The sequence below is a fragment of the Trichechus manatus genome, unplaced genomic scaffold (genome assembly GCF_000243295.1).
Source record: "Trichechus manatus latirostris isolate Lorelei unplaced genomic scaffold, TriManLat1.0 scaffold00157, whole genome shotgun sequence".
Lineage (NCBI taxonomy): Eukaryota > Metazoa > Chordata > Mammalia > Sirenia > Trichechidae > Trichechus > Trichechus manatus.
In genome coordinates this window covers 5,269,286-5,289,625 of record NW_004444093.1, presented here as the reverse complement: position 1 = coordinate 5,289,625, position 20,340 = coordinate 5,269,286, and the positions used below count along the sequence as shown (strand labels likewise).

Below are 20,340 nucleotides of genomic sequence, written 5' to 3'. Positions count from 1 at the left end.
TTGTTAACCAGTGTCATAAAACAATATGTGTACTACTGTTTAATGAGAAACTATTTGTTCTGTAAACCTTCACCTGAAGTACAATTTAAAAAAAAAAAATCAGTCATTGAAAACCCTCTGGAGCACAGTTCTACTCTGATACACATGGGGTCGCCATGAGTCCAAGTCAGCTCAATGGCAGCTTGTTGGTTGGTCATCAGTGGAAAGTGAACCCTGCTGTGCTGAGGGAACTGGAACTGCGCTTTGAGTATTAAACATGACACTGAGAGGTTGGTGTGAGACAGTATTGGTGATGAAGGGTGAACCCTGTTTTCTTCTTAATTTCAGTTCCCAGAAGATGCTTTCTGTAAACATTTGTTTGGAAGGACATTCTTCCTTGGTGACCATGGCCTAAACAGCCCAGGTTTCCATCTCTGATTGAGGCCCATGGTCCATCCTTGCTTAGAGGTGGACAGGTCAAAGGACTTGTGGTTAAAATCCTGGCTTTTCCTCCTGGTCTCAATCCATTTGCTGAGAGGCCTCTTCTTCATGCAGTCACGATGCCACCTGTTCCCCCCATTTCACAACTTTATGTTTAGTTCCTTAGTGCTTGTCCAGAATGTTTTCTGGCTGCTTCATTGCCTTGGTGGTTAGTGTTGATCCTTGGCTGGAACGGTCTGTAGTTTTAGCCACTTCTTTACTTATCATTACTTAATCTATAGTTATCTACTACATAAAAGAACAAGTCATTTAAGAGAGTGTCTACTGGTGCCCTCACTTTGTTGGCCATTCTTACCGATGTCTCACTTATGTAAATTCATTGGCAGTCAGGCACATGGGAAATTTCCAATTCATGTTTACAAACTCTAAATTCTCTGGGGCCTGGGGAGGCTCCATACACAATCGGGGCCCTCTCCTGGCCCTGGAGCTGACTCTGGAGCTAAGCCTCTGCTCAGGGATCGTGCTGGAGTCAGTTTTGTCCTGAAAGTATGCAGTGCTCTGAGGTTACTGGTGATGCCTCACGGAGGTGCTGGGAAGCAAGCCTGAGAGCTGCTGGTCTAGAGCCCATAGGGCTGTGGCCTCGCTGCTGGTGGCCTCCTCTAGGCCTATCGGGCAGCATGACCTGATGTGTGAAGGTATGGTGAGCAGGCCGGTGGTTGTGTGTCTGGCTTCTGCTTATCGCTTGGATTTCTGTTTTGACTCAAGCCAGAATATCAGCAAAAGCCGCAAAGTGAACACACTCATGATTTTTCCCATTTGTTCTGTCTTCCAGGCTAGCCTGAAAGCTGACTGTGTAAATAAGCCCTTTGCACAGCGGTGCCAAGACTTGGTTAAAGTCATTGAGGATTTCCCAGCAAAGGTACAGCACTACTAGCGTCTTTCTTGGGGCTTGTTCTACACGCTTATTGAAAAGCTTTATTATTGTCCACGATTCCTGCCTCTAAGCACTGTCTGCCACAGAGGCCTGTCCTGGTACTATGACTATTAATGTTTACGGCCATATTTAAACACATAGATCAGGTGTTCTCCACCACGGGTGCTCCTGTCCCATAGGAGGCACTTGACAATGTCTGGAGACATTTTTGGTTGCCACAATTTGTGGGGGGAAAGTACTGCTGGCATCTACTGGGTAGAGGCCAGGGATGCTGCTTAGCATCCCCCCACAGCAAAGAATTATGCGGCCCAAAATGTCAATTGTGCCATGGTTGGGAAACTCTGATGTAAATGCTTAAAATATGAATTTAAATTATATTCAGAATTGTCAAATAGTATCACTAAGCCCTGGAAGCTGACCTGGATGGGGAGTTAATATTAAGTGACAGTAAGTCATAGTTATATTTTGGGGGCTCACGCTAAGAAAGAATGTGCCACTCTTTTTGGTAGAGCTCTCATCTGTCAGAACTTTCCAATATTTAGAAACAATCTTTTTGCCGTAGGCTGGTTATATAGCTGACTCAGATATAAAGCAGTACTGCCTTGTCAGCCATAGAACCACAGAGAGTTCAGCGCTGCCCCTGTGTTGGCACTGCTGCATCGGAGGCTCCGTGGGTGCAGGTCTTGGTCTGTGGGTCTCTGAATGGGAAGTGACACCTTCAGAATGAGCGCAGGGCCGCCAGGACAGGTGGGCAGCACATGGTGCTGGACTGGAGCTGAGTGGCGGCCCTGTGTGGCACCCCTAGTCCTGGTCCCCACAAGCTTGCCTGCAGCCTCACCGGCACCCTGTTCCAGGAGCTGCACGCCATTTTCCCATGGCTGGTGGAGAACATTTTTGGCAGTCTGGACGGCGTACTCATCGGCTGGAATCTCCGTTGCCTACAGGGGCGCGTGAACCCTGTAGAATACAGCATTGCAATGGAGTTTCTAGACCCTGGGTAGGTAGGTGTGTTGCCTGGGAGGTTCTGTGTATTTCCTTATGGTGATCCCACTTTTACATCACTCTATTTCTTAAAGAAACAAGTCAAGGTTAGCAATTCACCTGCCTGTTTTTTTTTTGCCTGTTTAATTTTGTGCTCAGTGGCCCAATGATGAAGTTGGTTTATAAACTACAAGCCGAAGACTATAAGTTTGACTTTCCAGTCTCCTACCTTCCGGTAAGTACGTGTGCTGTGATGGCAAGAACAGTGCCTGGGGCAGAGTGGGCCCTGCACGGTGGCTGCAACGTGGTGAGCATGCAGGGCCTGGAGGGGCTGTGACACTGGGCAGAGAACACTGCAGGGTCTGTTCAGGGCCAGGAGGCATTGCAAATTAGAAGTTAAACAACTGCTTAGATTGTTTTTTAAAGATAATTCCAAACTCTGCAAATGGACTAAGTGACAGGCCAGGCCTGTGACCTAGCTGCTTTGCTCTTCTGAGTCTCCAGTGTGTCCGGGCAAGTGGAGGGGTGATCTGCTCCGTGGGTATAAGAAGCAAAGCCAGTGGGGCTCATCATGCACCTGGCAGAGCTCAGAGCGAGTGGGCTGCTGCCTTTGCTGGTTGCGAGCTTTTGTGGGGACGATAGGTCTCTCAAACAAGGCTCTTTGCTCTCACGTCACCCAGAGCAAAGGCATAGCAGGTTTTATGCTGTCTCCTCCTCAGGAGCCTCTCAAAGGGCTCTATTGTTGTGAGGGGAGGTGGGTATATGCCTGGTTCCTGCTCAGAGCCTCTGACCCCTCTCTGCAGGGCCCCGTCAAGGCGTCCATCCAGGAGCGAGTCCTCCCTGACAGCCCTCTGTACCACAACAAGGTCCAGTTTCCCCCCAGTGGGGGCCTCAGCCTAAACCTGGCCCTCAGTATCCTTTGTGTCCTGCAGTTGGGGAGGCTGGAGGGTGTGAGCACACAGTGGGGGATGGGGAGGCCCAGAGCACAGTGGGGGTTGGGGCCCCAGTGCACAGTGGGTGGGGTCCAATAACCTTTGTGCAGTCGCTCCTTGATGCTGCTGTCAGATCCCTTTGAGTATTACATATTCTTCTTCGCCTTGAGCCTCATCACTCAGAAGGTACAGGAGGGGCCTCTGGGCAGAATGATTTACCTCAGCCTCCTGGGGGAGGGTGGGTTCTCATTTCTGAAGAGAGTGGAGGGAGTTTGGAGTTTGTCTGGGAGCCAGCTGCTGCCTGTCTCCATTTCTCCTTTCCCTCTAGCTGGCTCTCTGCCTCACTCTTCGGGCTCACTCTTCTTCCGACCTTTGCTAGACCCGTACTCCCGCTCTCGGGCACTCCTCCTTCACTGAGGACCACAGTTCTTTGGGCAGACCTAACCACAGTGCAGGGTGACCTGGCCACCCTGAGGGGTGCTGGCTGGTGTGGGGCTGGGCGGCCAGCAGAGCACAGTGCTGGGCCTTCCCCATTTTCTTCATCCCTTTTTCCCTTTTTCTCTCTCATCTGTTCTGTCAGTGCTTCATATTGTTCCCTACCTGGTACATTTTTGCTGAGTGTTTACAATCTGGTGGGGGAGACACTTGTAGGGGACCGAGAGAAAAGCTGTAAGACAAGGCCCTCCAAAGGGTTGCATCCTGGGCCCACTCAGCAGAACAGGGGTGTCCTGACTGGAAGGTGGAAGGTCTGGTTAGGCCTTGAGTGGAGGGAGCTTCTCCCCTTAGCTCGACCCTGGGTGCTTGTGGCCTGGCCCCAGGACTGCAGTGTGTCGTACACGGGAGCTCTGTGGTAGTATGCAGCAGCCGGGGTGACACCCAGAGCTGCATGCTAATGACATGCTTGCTTTTCCAGCCACTGCCCTTGTCCCTCCATGTCCGGACTTCAGACTGTGCTTACTTCCTCCTGGTGGACAGGTACCTATCGTGGTTCCTGCCCACAGAAGGCAGCGTGCTCCCCCCACTCTTCTCCAGTCCTGGAGGGTCTAGCCCCTCGCCTGCTCCCAGGTAAGGCTGCCTTGGCCCTTCCCACAGAGAGTTACCTAGTCAGACTGGCAGCCTTTGTCCAGCGTGTCCAGCTTTTCTTGTGCCTTAGTTTCCCTAGCATAGCCAAGGGCATGCTGGTGGTCTGTGGCATCACAGAAGCCCTTGGGTCTTCTGGCTGCATTGACAGGGCCTTGGTCTGGCATGGCAGGTGGCCGGTGCTCTGCCCTCAGCAGCACACCCTCCCCGCCCTGGAGGTGGTAAGCAGGGTGGAGAGACCGTGAGGCTGAGTCAGGAGAGTTGATGAAGGCTCTGGGAGTGTTCGTTCTGGAGAGAAAGGACCTGTAGGCCAGGCCTCAGAAGGGTTGTCCCTGAAGGGCGATCCTGGGTGCTGAGCCTCTTTTGGCCCACGCAGGCAGGCCTTAAGTCATGTGCAACAAGCTTTGGCCTGAGGAGGGTGCATGGGGCCTCTCATGCCCTAGCACGGGGGCGCTGACTACTGTCCTCAGAAGGTGCTCTAGCTCCAGCAACAGCTGCCTTTGCTTCTCTGACCTCCTTACTTCGATGGTCCATCTCCTTCCATGGGAGCTGCAGGCAGGCTGTTTCCTGCAGGTGCTGGCCCTGCCCAAATCTGGTGTCTTTGCACCAGGCCAGGCCTCACCAAAGACACTTCTTTCACCCATGTATGTGGACAGTTGCCCACAGGAAGAGGTGGACTGAAAGGGTGAGCATGGCAGGGGTTGCCTGGGCAGGTGGGCGTCTACAGAGGCCACTGTGCTGGTGACACTGCAACCCAGGAGGAGGACATGAAGGTGGGCTGCTGGCACACCCCTCAGGATCTGAGCCTGGTTCTGTCTGATGTAACCTTTTGGAATAATTTCAGACTTACAGAGAAATTGCTGTGAATAATATAAAAAAAATTTTCATAGACCCTACCCCCAGATATTTGGACTGTTGACACTGCCACATTGGTCCTATCCTCTGCGTTTACCTGTGTGTAGTTTTTTCTGAACTATTTGAGTAGGTTACAGACATGATGCCCTGTTACCTCATAATATTTCAGAGTGTATTTCCTAAAAGTGAGTGTGTTCTCTTACACGAGCACAGTACATCTGTTAAAATCAGAAGATTAGTGTTCCTACAGAACTCCCATCTAATGCTCAGACCCCATTGAATTCACAAGTTGTCCCAGATAATGTCTGTCTTTGTCTGGAATCCAGTCCAGGGTCACTCTGTGCCTTCTGTGACTGTGTCTCATCTTTTCTGACCTTGGCACCTACGAAGAGTGCAGATCTTCAAAGAGGCCAGATTGCTGCAGAATGCCTGTTGACGGGGCTTTACCAGTGTTTCCTCCTGAGCAGATCCAGGTCGTGCTTTGTTTCCTGGAGCACTGCAGCAATGACATGGGCTCTTCTTGGGGCGTGTTGTCAGGAGGCCTGTGAGTGCCATTTGTCCTATTGTCGGCAACATTAGGTTTGATCACAGGGTTAAGAGTATCGTGGCCAGGTTTTTCTACTGTAAAGTTAAATAAGTACTTTATGCCTAAATTAATAACGAGGGTTTTGTGGGAAGATACAGCGAGACTATGTGACTATCAAGTGGTTGAGTGCACATCTACTGACTGAAAGGTTGGCAGTTCAGAGCCACCTACGATAGGCTTGATGATCTGCTTCCGAAAGTTCACAGCCATAAAAACCTTATGGAGCACAGTTCTACTCTGATACACATGGGGTTATCAGGAGTTGGAGTTGACCCAGCAGACCACTTTTGTCTGTTGGTTTGTCTAGTGTGGTGGCTTGTGTGTTTGCTGTGATGCTGGAAGCTGTACCACTAGTATTTCAAATACCAGCAGGGTCACCCATGGTGGATAGGTTTCAGCAGAGCGTCCAGACTAAGACAGACTAGGAAGAAAGGCCTGACAATCTATTTCTAACAATTAGCCAAGGAAAACCTTGTGACAGAACATTGTTCGTTATATTCTAGAAGATGAGCTCCCTGGGTTGGAAGGCACTAAAAATACGCAGTGACCACAAAAATGGACTCAAGCATACCAGCAATCATGAGGGTGGCGCAAGACTGGGCAACGTTGGGTTCTGCTGTTCATGAGGTTGCCATGAGTCAGAGCAGACTCAATGGCAACTAACAAATCTTAGCATTGTTGATGATCTTTGGCCAACTCAGTTATTGCTCAGATGGTGTCATGGATTGAATTGTGTCTCCCCAAAATATGTGTCAACTTGGCTAGGCCATGATTCCAAGTATTGTGTGGTTTTGTGATCTGATTTGATTATTTTGTGATCTGATGTGATTATTCTATGTGTTGTAAATCCTAATCTCTATGATGTAAATGAGGCAGGATTAGAGGCAGTTATGTTAATGAGGCAGGACACAATCTGTAGGATTAGGTTGTATCTTGAGTTAGTCTGTTTTGAGATATAAAAGAGTATTGAGCAGAGGGGAGAGGGACCTCATACCACCAAGAAAGAAGCGCCAGGAGCGGGGCATGTTCTTTGGACCTGGGGTCCCTGCGCTGCGAAGCTCCTAGACCAGGGGAAGATTGATGACAGGGATCTTCCCCCAGAACTGACAGAGAAAGCATTCCCCGGGAGCTGGAGCCCTGAATTCAGACTTCTAGCCTCCTGGACTATGAAAGAATAAATTTCTGTTTATTAAAGCCATCCACTTATATACTTCTGTTACAGCAGTATTAGATAACTAAGACGGATGGTTACCAAAGAGTGAACTTCTGATTTCCCCACTCCGTGTTTACTAGTTCGCACCCTACTGTAAGGATGACTTTTCTTTTCTTCCATTATGTGTTCACTGTGTCATTGTGAACATCATGTGATTCAGCAGGTTGTGATCTGTCACTGTTTATTTTGATGTCCAGATGGACCCTGGCTTGGCTGTTGGGAGCCCCTAATGTGGGCTTGTTTTATTGTCTCCTCAGGACACCAGCCATGCCCTTTGCCTCCTATGGCCTCCATCACACGAGCCTCCTGAAGCGCCACATCTCTCACCAGACATCTGTGAATGCAGACCCTGCCTCCCACGAGATCTGGCGGTCAGAGACCCTGCTCCAGGTGAGCACCGGGGAGGCTGTGCCTGCTTCCACCTTGAGACAGACTGTTCGACCACCTTTCAGCAGGGGGATGGGGGACAGTGTCCTACGGACAGCCCGCAGCCTGGGGTGGCTCTGAATTGTCAGTTTCCTGCTGTGAAGTTTAGAAAAACTTGAAACGAAACTCACCTACTTTTCTTACCTATATGTTGTTGACAGTGTTTTCTTTTTCAACTTTATTCCCTGTCCACGGGACTTTATGTTTTTGGTTTTTTTTCCCTTCTCGTGATGATGTTATCATTGCATAGTCTTTCAGTTTCTGATGGGTCTGTGTTGATGCTCTCCCCGCCCACCTGCTCAGGCCCTTCCACACATCACTGGAGCTGTTTGCCTGTGATCACCTCAGGGAGAGGTTAGACCTGCCCAGTGATGTCTCCTAGAGACCTTTCCATGACGCTGAGCTGAGGGGCTTGCGAAGCCTCCCCTTGGGCCAGCAGCTCAGCATTCCCGTGTGGTCTGCCTGTGAGGGCTCCAGCCTTGGGTGATGACTGCCTGGGATGTGGATGGGGGGGATTTTATCTCCCACCTCGTGTGTAACTCGTGTGTGGAGCCCTACGTTTTGACAGGTGACCATGTTATTTTCGCAGCAGCCCCAGGACATAGAAACAGTGGCGTCATGTCCCTGTTTGCAGAGAGGGGGACCATAGGGGTGGCTCTGACCACACACAGCTGATGTGGGCTGTCGGCTCTGCTGGCCTGTGACGAGGACAGGTGGCCAGGACACAGCTTACAGAGGTGAAAGAGATGCCAATGTCTTTTTTCAGGTGTTTGTTGAGATGTGGCTCCATCATTACTCACTGGAGATGTACCAGAAGATGCAGTCCCCTCACACCAAGGTAGGTCTGCTCGGCCCTAGACACGCCTTACCAGCCTGCTCCTTCTGTCCCTGAGCCGAGTTAGGTCTGGAGGGCTGAATGGTGGGCATGTGAGACCCAACATCTCTCCTCACGCTGATGCCCAGTGAAAGATGGATTTTGTTCTCTGATGCTGGGGTGGGTCTGTGTCCCAAGGGCTGGACAGCTGAGGCCAGGAGGTCTGTCCTCTCCAGGGCTAGCACCAGGTATCTTCTAGAGCCCAGCCTTAGTGGTGGGAACAGATGGGGGGTGGTACTCTTGCTCTGAGAGCATGGGCTAGCTCCTCTGGGAGGCTTGTCCATGCCTGCCTCCTCTCCCATCAGCAGTGCCTCCATGCTTGCCCAGTGAGATAGTAGCCCAGCCCAGGCAGACCCCCACTCACCCAGGTGACAAGCTCGAGCCTCTTCTGCCTGCCTACACTGCCCTCTTGCCTTCTCTAGAGCACCAGCAAGCAACTGGGTGTTCGGGGCCGTGCCCTCCTGCATGCCACCTGCCACCTCCTCCTTCCCTCCTCCTCCTCGCCTGTTCCCCTTTTCCTCCCCAGGCAGCTCAGTCATTTGCTGAGGTGTGGAACTGGCAGAGGGCCTGGAGTTCAGGGCAGGCTCAGTTCCAGCATCCTGTCAGGTTACTGGTTCCGTCATTCAGGGGTCCAGGGTGACGCTTAAGAATCACACTCCCTGAAGCAGCTTAGATTCTGCCTGTCCACACCCCTGCTGAAGACAGCGTTGGCCAAGACTCTGATGCTCACGGGTTCTGTACATCAACTTGGATGTTGTCACTGCTGGACAGAATTCCTAAGGGCTTCCTTAAGAATTAAGAATTGATGAGGAATAGAGTTAAAATGAAAATGGTGTCTGTTAAGCTTACTCTGTGGTTCTGGGGGAACCCACTGCCCTGTTCCTGCCGCAAAGCCTCTGGAACCAGTTCCCACACAGTGCTGTGCTGGGCAGGGGTGGGTGTACAGGGGACCCTAAATCTCTGTTCTTGGCCCTACGTGGCAGGAGGTGGGTGGGTCTAACAGCTGAGGACTCTGCCTGGGCCTCTCAAGTTGCAGGGCACCTGTGATGCCCTTCCTGTTTTTAAAGCAGACATGATGCATGCTCCTGACCGGCACATGGCAGTCCTGGCTGACCATGGCGGTCCTCTGAGCCCTGGCTCCCCCTGGGATCCTGAGTGCTCTTTCCACTGTGCATATGGCTGGGTCTGGTGGGCTGTGTGCTGCGTTAGCTTCCATCTGCTTGTTCTGTCTTTGGAGCAAGGAGAAGCAACCCCACTCAGTGTCGCCCCGTAGCATCAGCTTTGCCTGCTGGGATGATGCCTTCTGAGCTGTTGTCACCTATGAGAGGTTTGAGTCCTCGGAGCACTGGGAGGGTCAGGGAGGCTCTCCCTGTTGGAGATGCTGCCCTTCTCCCCACACTGCTTACTCTGGCCAGATCGTGGGTGGGCTGCTCAGGTGATGGCATTGGGGGAAGACTGGGAAGTCCTCCCTAGGTTGCCAGAGAGGCTCCTCCTTTTGCCTCCTCCTGTTGGGGCAGAGAAAAAATCCTGAGAAACTGGAGAAGCCAGATGCACAGGTTAGCCTCACCTGAGGCCCCACAGACTGACTCAGGCCCTGCGCCACACCAACCCCATGGTTCCTGGAGTCACTTCTCTCTTTCTGACCCTGTGAGTATAGGAGTATAGCTCTAGGAGACCCCACAGGGGGTCTGAGCATCACTTAGTCCCCCGAGTCCTGGGCCTCTATTCCACCTCTGCTTGCTGAGCACCACCTCTGGAGGGTTCCTGCAGTCAGTGTGCACCAGCATGGGCAGGCCGGGAAACTGTCTGCTCCAATTCCTCACTGCGCTCTGGGGCTGGCTGTGCATGGCTGTGCTGCCTCGCGGTGCTCCTTCCGACCTTGCCTGGCGTGTGTCTGGCTCCTTGTTGTCTGGCTTGAGGGTTCTGCCTCTCCTCTGTGAGACGGGGTGGGGCATGTTGCTTGGATGCGGGCATGGCCTTGCAGGGCGGGACGTCTCGTGGGCGGGCTGTGGGCTGTGCCTAGCTGAAGGGGTGGCTTCTGCAGGCCTCAGAGTGGCAGAACAGGGCCTGCTCCCCATCATGGCTGTTGCCGCATGTCCAGGGCTGTCCCAGCTGCAGGGTTCCACCTGCCAGGTCCATGTTTTCTGGGCTCCCGCCTTGGACAAGAAAAGGCCATGTGTATTGGAGAGTGGGGGATTCCTGGTGAGTAGGAGAGGCTGGTGTTCCCAGAACGAGAACCAATGAGTTATTTGCACCATCTCTGGGTAGAATTTCACCTGTAACGCTCTACCCTGTGGGGCTTGGCGGTGCTGTGCTCATTGTCTTTCATGCGCCCACTGGGCTGAGCCTGTGCCCATCTGAGTCACCTTCAGGAACCAGCCCCATCCCCTTGGTTCCCAGAGAAAGGGAGAATACGGTGATTGGGTTTTAGATAGATAGGAACTTATCATGGCATGTGCTAGTTTGATAAATTTCTCCTTAAGACAACCCAGGGAGAGCCACCAAACATATTTTTGTTCCGTGGGTGGAGAAGCCTCCATCTGGAGCTGACCCCTCAAAATTTCTCTTCTGAACCTGGGCCCCCAGGGCCATTGTGCTGGCAGTGCGCCCAGTGAAGGTGCCTCAGCTCCTGGCGGGCTGCAACGTGGGCATGTTCACACAGTGGAGTCCCGCAGGGTGAGGCCCCTTCCAGAAGGAAAGAGAGTCATCTCACCTCTTGAAGCTGGAGAGGCTGCTAGGGGCCTTCAAGTGATGCTGAGGGTCTTTGGCCTGGCAGGGCCTGGCTCTCACATGGGGGCCCCTCTTCCACTTTGCTGAGTCAGGAGGGGTCTCAGTTTGAGCCACTGGGAGAGTGATGTTTCCCTAGCTGAGATGGATGGGGCTGTGGTTGTGTGGATTATCACTGACAGTGATTTAATTTTTTTTTTCTCTACTCCTGGGCTTACTCTCACTTTTGTCTCTCTCTCCCACCTTCGCCTTCCCTCCCTCCCTTTCTGGTCCTTACTCTCCCTCCCCGCCCCTCCCTGCCTTCTGCTCTCCTGTTGCTTCTCTTGGCTTTTCTGCTCTGTTGTCTCAGCTAGAGGTTCTGCACTACCGACTCAGTGTCTCCAGCGCCCTCCACAGTCCTGCCCAACCCGGCTTCCAGGCCCTCCACACCTACCAAGTACTGGCCGTTTTGTTTGTTCTGTTTACTCCTGCCCCATGGTGCCGTCCGCAGAGTGCCTAGTCAGTGCAGCAATAGAGGCCAGGGAGCGGGTCTTGGACGATCCAGGACTAGCTCCACACAGAGTGAGGCCCAGTGGGTGAGGGTGGGTCAGCCTTCAGCCTGGCCCTGTGGGAGGGAGCGCCGCATGTGGTCCTACAGGCGGTAGTGCACAGACCTAGACTCTGCTGCTGGCCACTGGGCAAGGGCATGGGCCAGTGCAGCCTTTACAGTGTTCTGCCTCACTTTCCTGGTGCAGGGCCTCTGCTCGGAGCTCCTGGGCTTCTGGCTGGTGCAGGTCTTTCTCCGCTTGGAAGTGTCACCCAGCTTGGCCTTTGCCTTGTATATGAAGCTAAGGGACTGGGGAGAGCATGGGGCCTGGCCCCACCTCCTGAAGCCACCAGTCCCAGCACCAGCTGGCCAGGCCTCCACCAGTCTTAGCGAGCCACTCGTGGGCCCTCAGTGGTACACAAGGGCAGGTTGTGGCCTGGGGAGGGGGGTGCAGGCTGCTCGGGCAGAAATGGCAAATATGGGGAGGGATTTAGGGCCAGGAGTGGTGGAGCCTTGTGGTTGGCTTATTTGTGGGATGGGTGCCCAGGAACTGTGGGTCTGGGGCCCTGCTGTGCCTGGGTGGCCGGCCAGCTCACTCCCTGTGAAATTGTACACCAGTTGAATGTGAATTTTAGTACCAGACGAGAAAACATGCCTTGACAGTCGAGTGTTGGGATAGAATTGGCGAAGATGGTCCACAGTGGGGGTTCTCGCACATCTGAGCAGCCATATTGCGGGGAGAGGGGGTCCTGGGGCTGGTGGGGTGGCCAGGGAGGGTGTGGTGTGGAGAGTGGTGCAGTGGGGGCCATTTCTGGCCCCTGTCGGGGGTTATGTCAGCTAAGGGTTCCTGGGCTTATCCTCCTCCAAGTGCAGGAGAGGAGCCCTGACTTGAGGGAAGAGACCCTGGGAGGGCAGCCCGGAAGGGCGGTGCTGAGCCCTGGAGGTGGGGCCTAGTGAGGTGTGTGAGGCCAAGGCAGTTTCTGCCAGAGACTCCCAAGGTGATTGGGCTTAGGAGTTTGAGGACAGGATGTTTGACTTGACACATGAAGCGGGAAAAGTGCCAGAGGGAATCCCAGTGCACTGGCAGAGGGCAGGCAGCAGTCTCCAGACCCCCGGGAAGTGGGGAGAGGTGTCAGGAGTGGAAGGTCAGCTGGTGCCCCGAGATAGGGAGGGGCAGCTCCCTAGCCCCCTGGGAAATGAAACTCAAAAAGCGCACCTTTCATCGGGTGGAATGGGCTGTCATTGATGTTCTACAGAATTAGTCTTTATCGTTGTTATTGAAATATTTCATATTGCTCTTTAAAAATAGGGATAAGTGACTTTCCACCACAGTCCTACTCCTAGCGTGTGTCCTCTGGCTCTGCAGAAGCATTTTCATGGTGGGAGACAGTAGAGGTGTGGGTATAGCACCCAGTGGTTCTTGGGGCGCAGGCTGTCCAACCTCAGCCTTGCTTGTGGTTGGATGAGGCAGGCCGGGGTTCCCCTTCAGGTGTGCTGAGGCTCAGAGGGGCAGTGGGCAGGTGAGGTGGGAGGAGCCAGGGGCTGACATTGAGGGAGTCCTGCCGCCCCCACCCCTTTCTCCCTGCATGACGGTCGCCTGAAGGCTCCTGCCTACTTTAAGCTGCTGAGCAGAGCTGGACAAACCCCACAGTGGCAAGCAGCTCTCTGTCTCAGAGATCTTGCATTTACTTTGTAGTGACTCGGAAGTTGCGGGTACCCTTGTCTTGGGGGTTTTAGCTGACCACAGGTGACGAGGGAGGAAGTGCTGCCCCGTGTGCCTCTTACAGCCTGGAGCCCCTCCCCCTTGTCCAGAAGAGGAGCTCGTGGAATGGGTCAGGCTTGTAGCAAGGAGGAACAGTGACGTTTAACCAGGAACGGAGAAGCCATGGGCCTAGTGAGCTGTCTTCAGGACCTAGAAGCAGGCTGCAGACCTTGAATCCAGAGTGCAGGCGGGATTCTAGCTTTCCTGCCCTTGTGGTCCTCATCCTCCAGCTGGTCAAGAAGTGGGGACCCCTGAGGACATGCAGCCAGGTGGCAGTGACCGGTGTCACCCACAGGTGGTACACAGCTGTGCATTGTGAAAGTGGGAAACATTCTCTGGACTGGGTTGTTTTATCAAGCCCTCCGTTAGGGCTGTCTGTGCAGGCACTGGGCTATCATGTCACCATTGGGCCAGTCTCAGTTCAGACCAAGCAGTGCGGTGTACGGGTGCGGGTGCGGGTGCTAGGCCCGGGGTGGCCTGGGCGGTGGGCCCATACCCTTGGCATGGGCGACACAGCCTTGAGGGTGGGTATGGTCGCATGTGGGCCACACACAGGGATGCAGGAGCTCCCCAGACTGTCCCACGCCAACATATCTGTCCTCGATTCCAGGAGTCATTCACACCCACTGAGGAGCACGTGCTGGTGGTACGGCTGCTGCTGAAACACCTGCACGCCTTCTCCAACAGCCTGAAGCCAGAGCAGGTCTCGCCCTCAGCCCACTCCCACGCCACCAGCCCCCTGGAGGAGTTCAAACGGTGGGTATGGGCTTTGGGGGCGTGGGGTGTGGGCTCAGTCTCTCCTTGTCCATCACCTTGTCACCCACAGTGGGGTGGGGCAGGGGTGACACTTTTCCTGCTCAGGGAGGGTTCCTGCGGGGTGGCACAGGTGGGACATGGCTCTTGAGTCTTCTGATCTGTCTTCTCATCCCCACCTGGCCCCAGAGTCTCAGCTACAGAGGTGGGGCTATCAGCCTCTCCCCACCAGGCCTACGCTGTGCTCTTTAGTGCAAAGAGCCAAGCTGGCCATTGGCATTGGGGAGTCTTTCTTCCTACCCAAGCAAGGCAGGAGCGGATGTCAGCATTGGCGGGTTTCTGAGGAGCTTCTGGGATAGTAGACAGGCTGCGTGCACTCTGCTCACTCTGCGTTTTTCCAGGCTGGCTCAGCACCTGCTTTGTGGCCTGGAACATTCCCTAACCTCTTTGAATCACCTGCTTTGTGGCTTGGAACATTCCCTAATCTCTTTGAACCTCAAGTTCTCCCTCTGGAACATTCCCTAACCTCTTTGAATCACCTGCTTTGTGGCCTGGAACATTCCCTAATCTCTTTGAACCTCAAGTTCTCTCTCTGAAGGGGGCTAAGAGGACTCCTGAGGTCACGTGTGCCCAGCCCCAACCTGGCAGGTGGGCCCTCGGCACACGGGCCCTGGGCTCGTGTCCGAGCAGGTCTTCCCTCTGCTGGGCGAGCTGGCAGCAGGTTGACCCACCCTCCCCCACAGGGCTGCCATCCCGCGCTTCGTCCAGCAGAAGCTCTACCTCTTTTTGCAGCACTGTTTTGGTCATTGGCCCCTGGACGCGTCATTCAGAGCCGTGAGTGTTGTCCCCATGGTGCCTGTGCTCTCTGTGTCCCCGGTGGGGTGTGGGGCTCGGGGTCATGGGGCAGGATACGAGAGGGATGTGTCTGCCATCACAGAGGTCTGGAGGGGGACCTGGGTGGGTCTCACTATTCTGCCCACCTGAGTTTCCAAAGGCAGCCTTCCGGTACTGAAAACCTGTGCCCTGACTCTGAGCTCAGTCGTTTGAGCTGGGCGGCCACAGCCTCCCAAGCTTAACTCCCTTGAGCTGCACTCACCTCCTGGGGCTGGACCAGATGGTGAGCCTTACTGCTGAAGGCTGGTGTGAGGTTAAATCAGACCTCATGGGGACTGCTGAGCTCTTTCGAGCCCTGTTAGGGGATGCTTGTCTGCACCTGCAGTGAGGTTGTACCCGTTTCAGCAGAGCCAAAGCCCCACAGCAAGGGGGTAGGCCTTCTCCCCTCTGCCCATCCCAGTGCCTAGCCACCACCCACAGGGGACTCATGTCTCTCGCCAGGTCCTGGAGATGTGGCTGAGTTACCTGCAGCCATGGAGGTATGCACCTGAGAAGCAGGCCCAGAGCAGTGACTCCCAGCCCCGCTGCATATCGGAGAGATGGTGAGCCGGAATCCTCTCCAGCCCAGTGACTGTGCGGCTTCCTCGCAGTGGGCACTGCATCAATGGGCGGGGGGGAGCTGGGGGCCCAGGCTGCCTCAGTGGGGCTCTTCTCTGTGGCCCTGTGGGGTGAGCACAGGCTACCCGCAACTTGACCATTATTGTGGTGAAATACACGTGACAAAGCATTTGTCATTTCAGCGATTTTACGTGTAAAATTCATTGACATTAATAACATTCACCATGCTGTGCAAGCATCACCACTGTCTATTTCCAATTTTTTTCATCATCCTTAACAGAAATTCAGTGTCCCTTAAACAATGCTTCCCCATTTCCCCTCTCCCAGCCTCTGGTAACCACTAATTAGCTTTGGTCTCTTAGATTTCTTGCCTGTTCTAGAGATTTCATCTAAGTGAGATCACACAGTATTTGTCCATTTGTGTCTGATTTATTTTGCTCAGCGTGATGTTTTCTGGTACATCCACGCTGTAGCATGTACAGGACTTCGTTTCAAGGGACCTCGTTCTGGTTGGGGATTCTGTGGTCTCATCCTTCTTGCCTGCCCACCCATGGGCCCTCTCAACTGTCATTCCCAAGACCTTTATCTGAAAACCTAGGGACGGGAAGGATTAGGGGGCAAGAGCCAGTGCGGCCCCTGCCTCCAATGGGAGGGTGGGCCCAGGTATTGCACAGGCTGGCCCTGACCCATGCACTGGTCCCCAGGGCGCCCTTTGTTCAGGAGAACCTGCTGATGTACACCAAGCTGTTTGTGGGCTTCCTGAACCGCGCACTCCGCACAGACCTGGTTAGCCCCAAGAATGCTCTCATGGTGTTCCGAGTGGCCAAAGTCTTTGCTCAGCCCAACCTGATGGAGATGATCCAGAAAGGTGAGTGAGCCCTTAGCCCCAGGCCAGCCAGTTCCCAGTCCTGGTGGCATCTGGGCCAGGCCTGTAGGTGGCAAGATGCGGCACCTGAAGAGAGACCCAGGCTTGTATGGGCCCCGGAGAAGCCTGGTTTGGAGACCCCTGGTGCATGTTGGCATGGTGAGGATGTGTGCCGTCCCCTAATCCTCCCCTTCCTTGGGTTTTCAGATGAAGGTCTTAGGAATGACAGTTGAGGGGGCCTTTAGGTGGGCATGCTTGGCTGGTGCTCTGGATGTGCCAGAGGGAGGGAGGGCGCCACAGCACCAAGAGCTGTCTCCTCTGGAACTGCCTATCCTGTGACTTGTAGTGGTGTGTTTTGAGGCCATCTTCTTGGTCCGTCTCATACTTTTTATCCATTTCTCTTGGTGAGAGTTTGTCTTCCTCTTGAAACTGAAAAGGATGAGTGTCGGGCTGGGCCCTCAGGTCCTGCCATCCCTCTACTTACAGCCAACCCACATGGTAGCCACCTACCTAGCATACAGCGCTGCTGGTGCAGGACCTACTGCTCCCTTCAGAGGGCGCATGGTGCTCACTGCCTCAACCTCAGCAAGCCCTCAGGACTACTGCCAGTGGCCGCTCGGTTTCTTGTGTCCTCTTGAACTTCAAGTGGACTCCTTTCTGCCCCCAGGAGAGCAACTGTTCCTGGAGCCCGAGCTCGTCCTCCCCCACCGTCAGCACCGCATCTTCATGACACCCACGTTCACCGGGAGCTTCCTGTCATCCTGGCCACCTGCCGTCACCGACACCGCTTTTAAGGTGAAGAGCCACGTCTACAGCCTGGAGGGCCAGGACTGCAAGTACACCCCAATGTTCGGGCCCGAGGTCCGCAGCCTGGTGAGTGAGGCTCTGGGAACTCGCTGAGCTGGGACCTGAGCCCAGGGAGGACCGCAGTGCACAGGAGTGGGAGACACAGGAAAGGGAGGGAGGAAGGTTGGGTAGACTTGACTACGTCCCCTCCCTTTCTTTTTCAGTGAGTCTAATTTTTCTCTCATAATCAAGGCAGTGTGTGTTGGAAATCTTTCCAATTTAGAGGCCTTTAAAAATCCTTCACATGGAAGCTGAGCCATCCTGATCCCTGGTCTGGGTGCACACAACCCGTCCAGGCTTCCTTCAGGCCACCCCTGCCTGGGTGAATCTTGCCCATCTCCCCTGCTCCACCCTGGGCCACTGTGGCTTCTCCCAAACTATTGACGTGCACGTTCCCCCGGCAGGTCCTGCGCCTGGCTCAGCTCATCACCCAGGCCAAGCAGACAGCCAAGTCCATCTCTGACCAGTCCGCCGAGAGCACAGCTGGCCGCTCCTTCCTGTCGTGGCTGGGCTTTTGGCCTGTGGACACCAACAGCTCCTACCCGACCAATGACCTTGATGAAGTGGGACAGGACAGTGTTCGCAAGACCGACGAGTACCTGGAGAAGGCCCTGGAGTACCTTTGCCAGATATTCCGAGTACATGCTGCAGGGCTCATTATCCATGGCCCACAAGAATGCCACCAGTGCCTGCTGTGGCCAGCACTGTCCCCCTTCCCCGTGGCCAACACTGTCCTCCCCTCTTCCCTATGGCCAGCACTGTTCCCTCGGCTACCCCATGATTGGTCATGTACAGGTCTCAGGCCCCTCATAGATGGACCCAGTGTAGTTTCTGTCTTGGGGGCCCCTGGACTTGTCCCAGGGGAATGTCATGTCCAAGTCCCCTCTGTGCCGTGCTCGTGGGCCTGGTGGGGTGATGACTCATCTCATCTCTTCATCCGTGTTATCTCCTGACAGCTCAGTGAAGCCCAGCTGGCCCAGCTCACACTTGCCTTGGGGACAACGCAGGACGAGAATGGGAAGAAGCAGGTCCCAGATTGCATTGTGGGAGAGAACGGGCTGGTGCTCACCCCTCTGGGCCGCTATCAGGTTAGAGACTAGGGTGCAGAGGAGGCAGCCTAGAGAGGGTCCGTGGCTCTGTTGCCCCTCACCCCAGGGAGGGAGGCCTGTTTTTCTGGGTTGTCTACCAAGAGGTGCTTTCTGAAATGCCCTTGTGGCCCAGTTTCACCTGGTGCTCATCTCTCCTGTGGCCTCTAGATCATCAATGGCCTGCGGAGGTTTGAGATCGAGTACCAGGGTGACTCAGAGCTGCAGCCCATTCGGAGCTATGAGATCGCTGGCCTGGTCCGTATGCTCTTCCGGCTGTCCTCCGCCATCAACTGCAGAGTGAGTGGGGCGGGTGGCATCTCACATCGAGTGGAGTATGTGGCCCTCTGAAGGCTGAGGCTGCGAGAGGGTTTGGCTCTCCAGTCCCAGGAGGGGCCCTGCTGCCTGGATGCCTGTGGGATGGCTCTGGCCAGCTGCCCTCCTTACCCCATATGTGCCTTTGTTTGTGCTCAGTTTGCAGGCCAGATGGCAGCCCTGTGTTCCCGGGCTGACTTTCTGGGTAGCTTCTGCCGCTACCACCTCACTGAGCCTGCGCTGGCCAACAGGCATCTGCTGAGCCCCGTGAGACAGGCGCACGCTGCCAGCCGGGCCCAGGTCCCCAGGATCAGCCTGCGCTTCCTGGGCAGCTACCGGACGCTGTTCTTGCTCCTGCTGGCTTTCTTTGTGGCCTCTCTGTTCTGCATCGGGCCCCTGCCCTGCACCCTGATCCTCATCCTGGGCTACCTGTTCTATGCCACAGCCATGGCACTGCTCACTGAGCAGGGGAAGCCACACCAGGCCTGATGGCCAACTCACTTCCAGCAGAAAGAAACCTTCAGAGGCCCCTGGGGGAGGTGAAGGAGGGGTGAAGAGGCAGCCCCATGCAGTCTTCCTTCTGCCACTTGCAAGCCTGGGCACAGTCATCTTCACACTTGGGGGAATGTTTCCGACATCAGCGGAAGTATCTGGAAGAGGCCAAGAGATGAGAAAGGAGACCGGCCCAAGACATTCCACCACCAGGTCACGTCCCGCGCACTGCTGGAGGAAGAGCTTGCTGCCGGGACTGACCGCTGACACCTCTCTCAAGGCCTTTTAGTCATTGTGGGACTTAGCTCCACAAGCCCAGGAGCTGTGTACTGCCAGTGGCTCCTGGGCTCCTGCCTTTCCCCAGAGGCCTGGTCCAGCCCCAGCCTGGCCCCTCTGTTGTCCTTAATGTGATCAGATGTTCAGTGTGACACCAGGACAAGAGTTTAGCCTCTGACTCCAGAGAAGAATCAAAGTTTCCAAAACAGATTCCTGAAGAAATCACATTGTGGCTCTCCTCTGACTCCTAATTGCAGAGCTACTGGTAAAATGAGGGTCACTTTCCCAAGCTGGGCCACAGAATTCCATTTCTAAAGAGATGAAGGTCCTCCACGAGCACAGGTGCTTCCTAGGGAACTTTAGCCTCGGGCTTCTTGGCCCCCAGGTCATCACACCTACCACTTCAAGGTGACCCAGCATCACTGCCTCTGCTGCCATGTCATGGGTGGCACCCTCGTCCTCAGTAGGCATTGTCAACACATTCAAATTGATGGAGTCTGGTCTTACCAGTGAATACTCTACAACCAAAGATGGTTGAAAGCATTGTTTGTATCATCAGTAAAATCAAGTGCTTAAAGACGCAACCTTTTAATAAAATGTGAATACTCAAATATGACAACTATATGTTCACTCTCAAAAACAGTCCCCAAGGGGTCTCATGCACCTTCAGTTGTCCCACAGAACAGCTCTGCTAACAGCAGCTCCACTTGACCTTAAACCAGGCCTTTAGTTTTGGTGGTAGGTTGTGTTTTTTTTTTTTTTTAAATCCCCTAAATTTTCCAAAATGTAAATGGTAGGCTTCATATTTTGATGTAAACTCAGCATAATGGCATTTTGGTGCCTGGGACCAAAAACAAATCCAACTTACACCTGACCATGAATCTTGCTCCAGGACTGTTCTGGTTTCAGGGCTCAGTCTCCAGAAGTTCACGCAGGGTGC

At 54.2% G+C, this 20,340-nt stretch overlaps 1 protein-coding gene across 1 annotated transcript in view; it reads left to right on the top strand.

Annotated features, from left to right (window-relative positions):
- SMPD4 (sphingomyelin phosphodiesterase 4) overlaps positions 1-20,011 on the top strand; it is a 20,930-nt gene extending 919 nt beyond the window's left edge. The window contains 19 exon segments of the mRNA XM_023740539.1: positions 1,253-1,339; positions 2,209-2,351; positions 2,495-2,570; positions 3,139-3,247; positions 3,401-3,453; positions 4,181-4,332; positions 7,259-7,391; positions 8,194-8,265; positions 11,378-11,464; positions 13,927-14,076; positions 14,668-14,806; positions 14,809-14,903; positions 15,405-15,505; positions 16,226-16,389; positions 17,054-17,259; positions 17,637-17,870; positions 18,189-18,320; positions 18,489-18,617; positions 18,792-20,011. Of these exon segments, the coding sequence (XP_023596307.1) occupies positions 1,253-1,339; positions 2,209-2,351; positions 2,495-2,570; positions 3,139-3,247; positions 3,401-3,453; positions 4,181-4,332; positions 7,259-7,391; positions 8,194-8,265; positions 11,378-11,464; positions 13,927-14,076; positions 14,668-14,806; positions 14,809-14,903; positions 15,405-15,505; positions 16,226-16,389; positions 17,054-17,259; positions 17,637-17,870; positions 18,189-18,320; positions 18,489-18,617; positions 18,792-19,121 (2,592 nt within the window). The 3' untranslated portion in view covers positions 19,122-20,011.
- Positions 20,012-20,340: the final 329 nt, after the last annotated feature.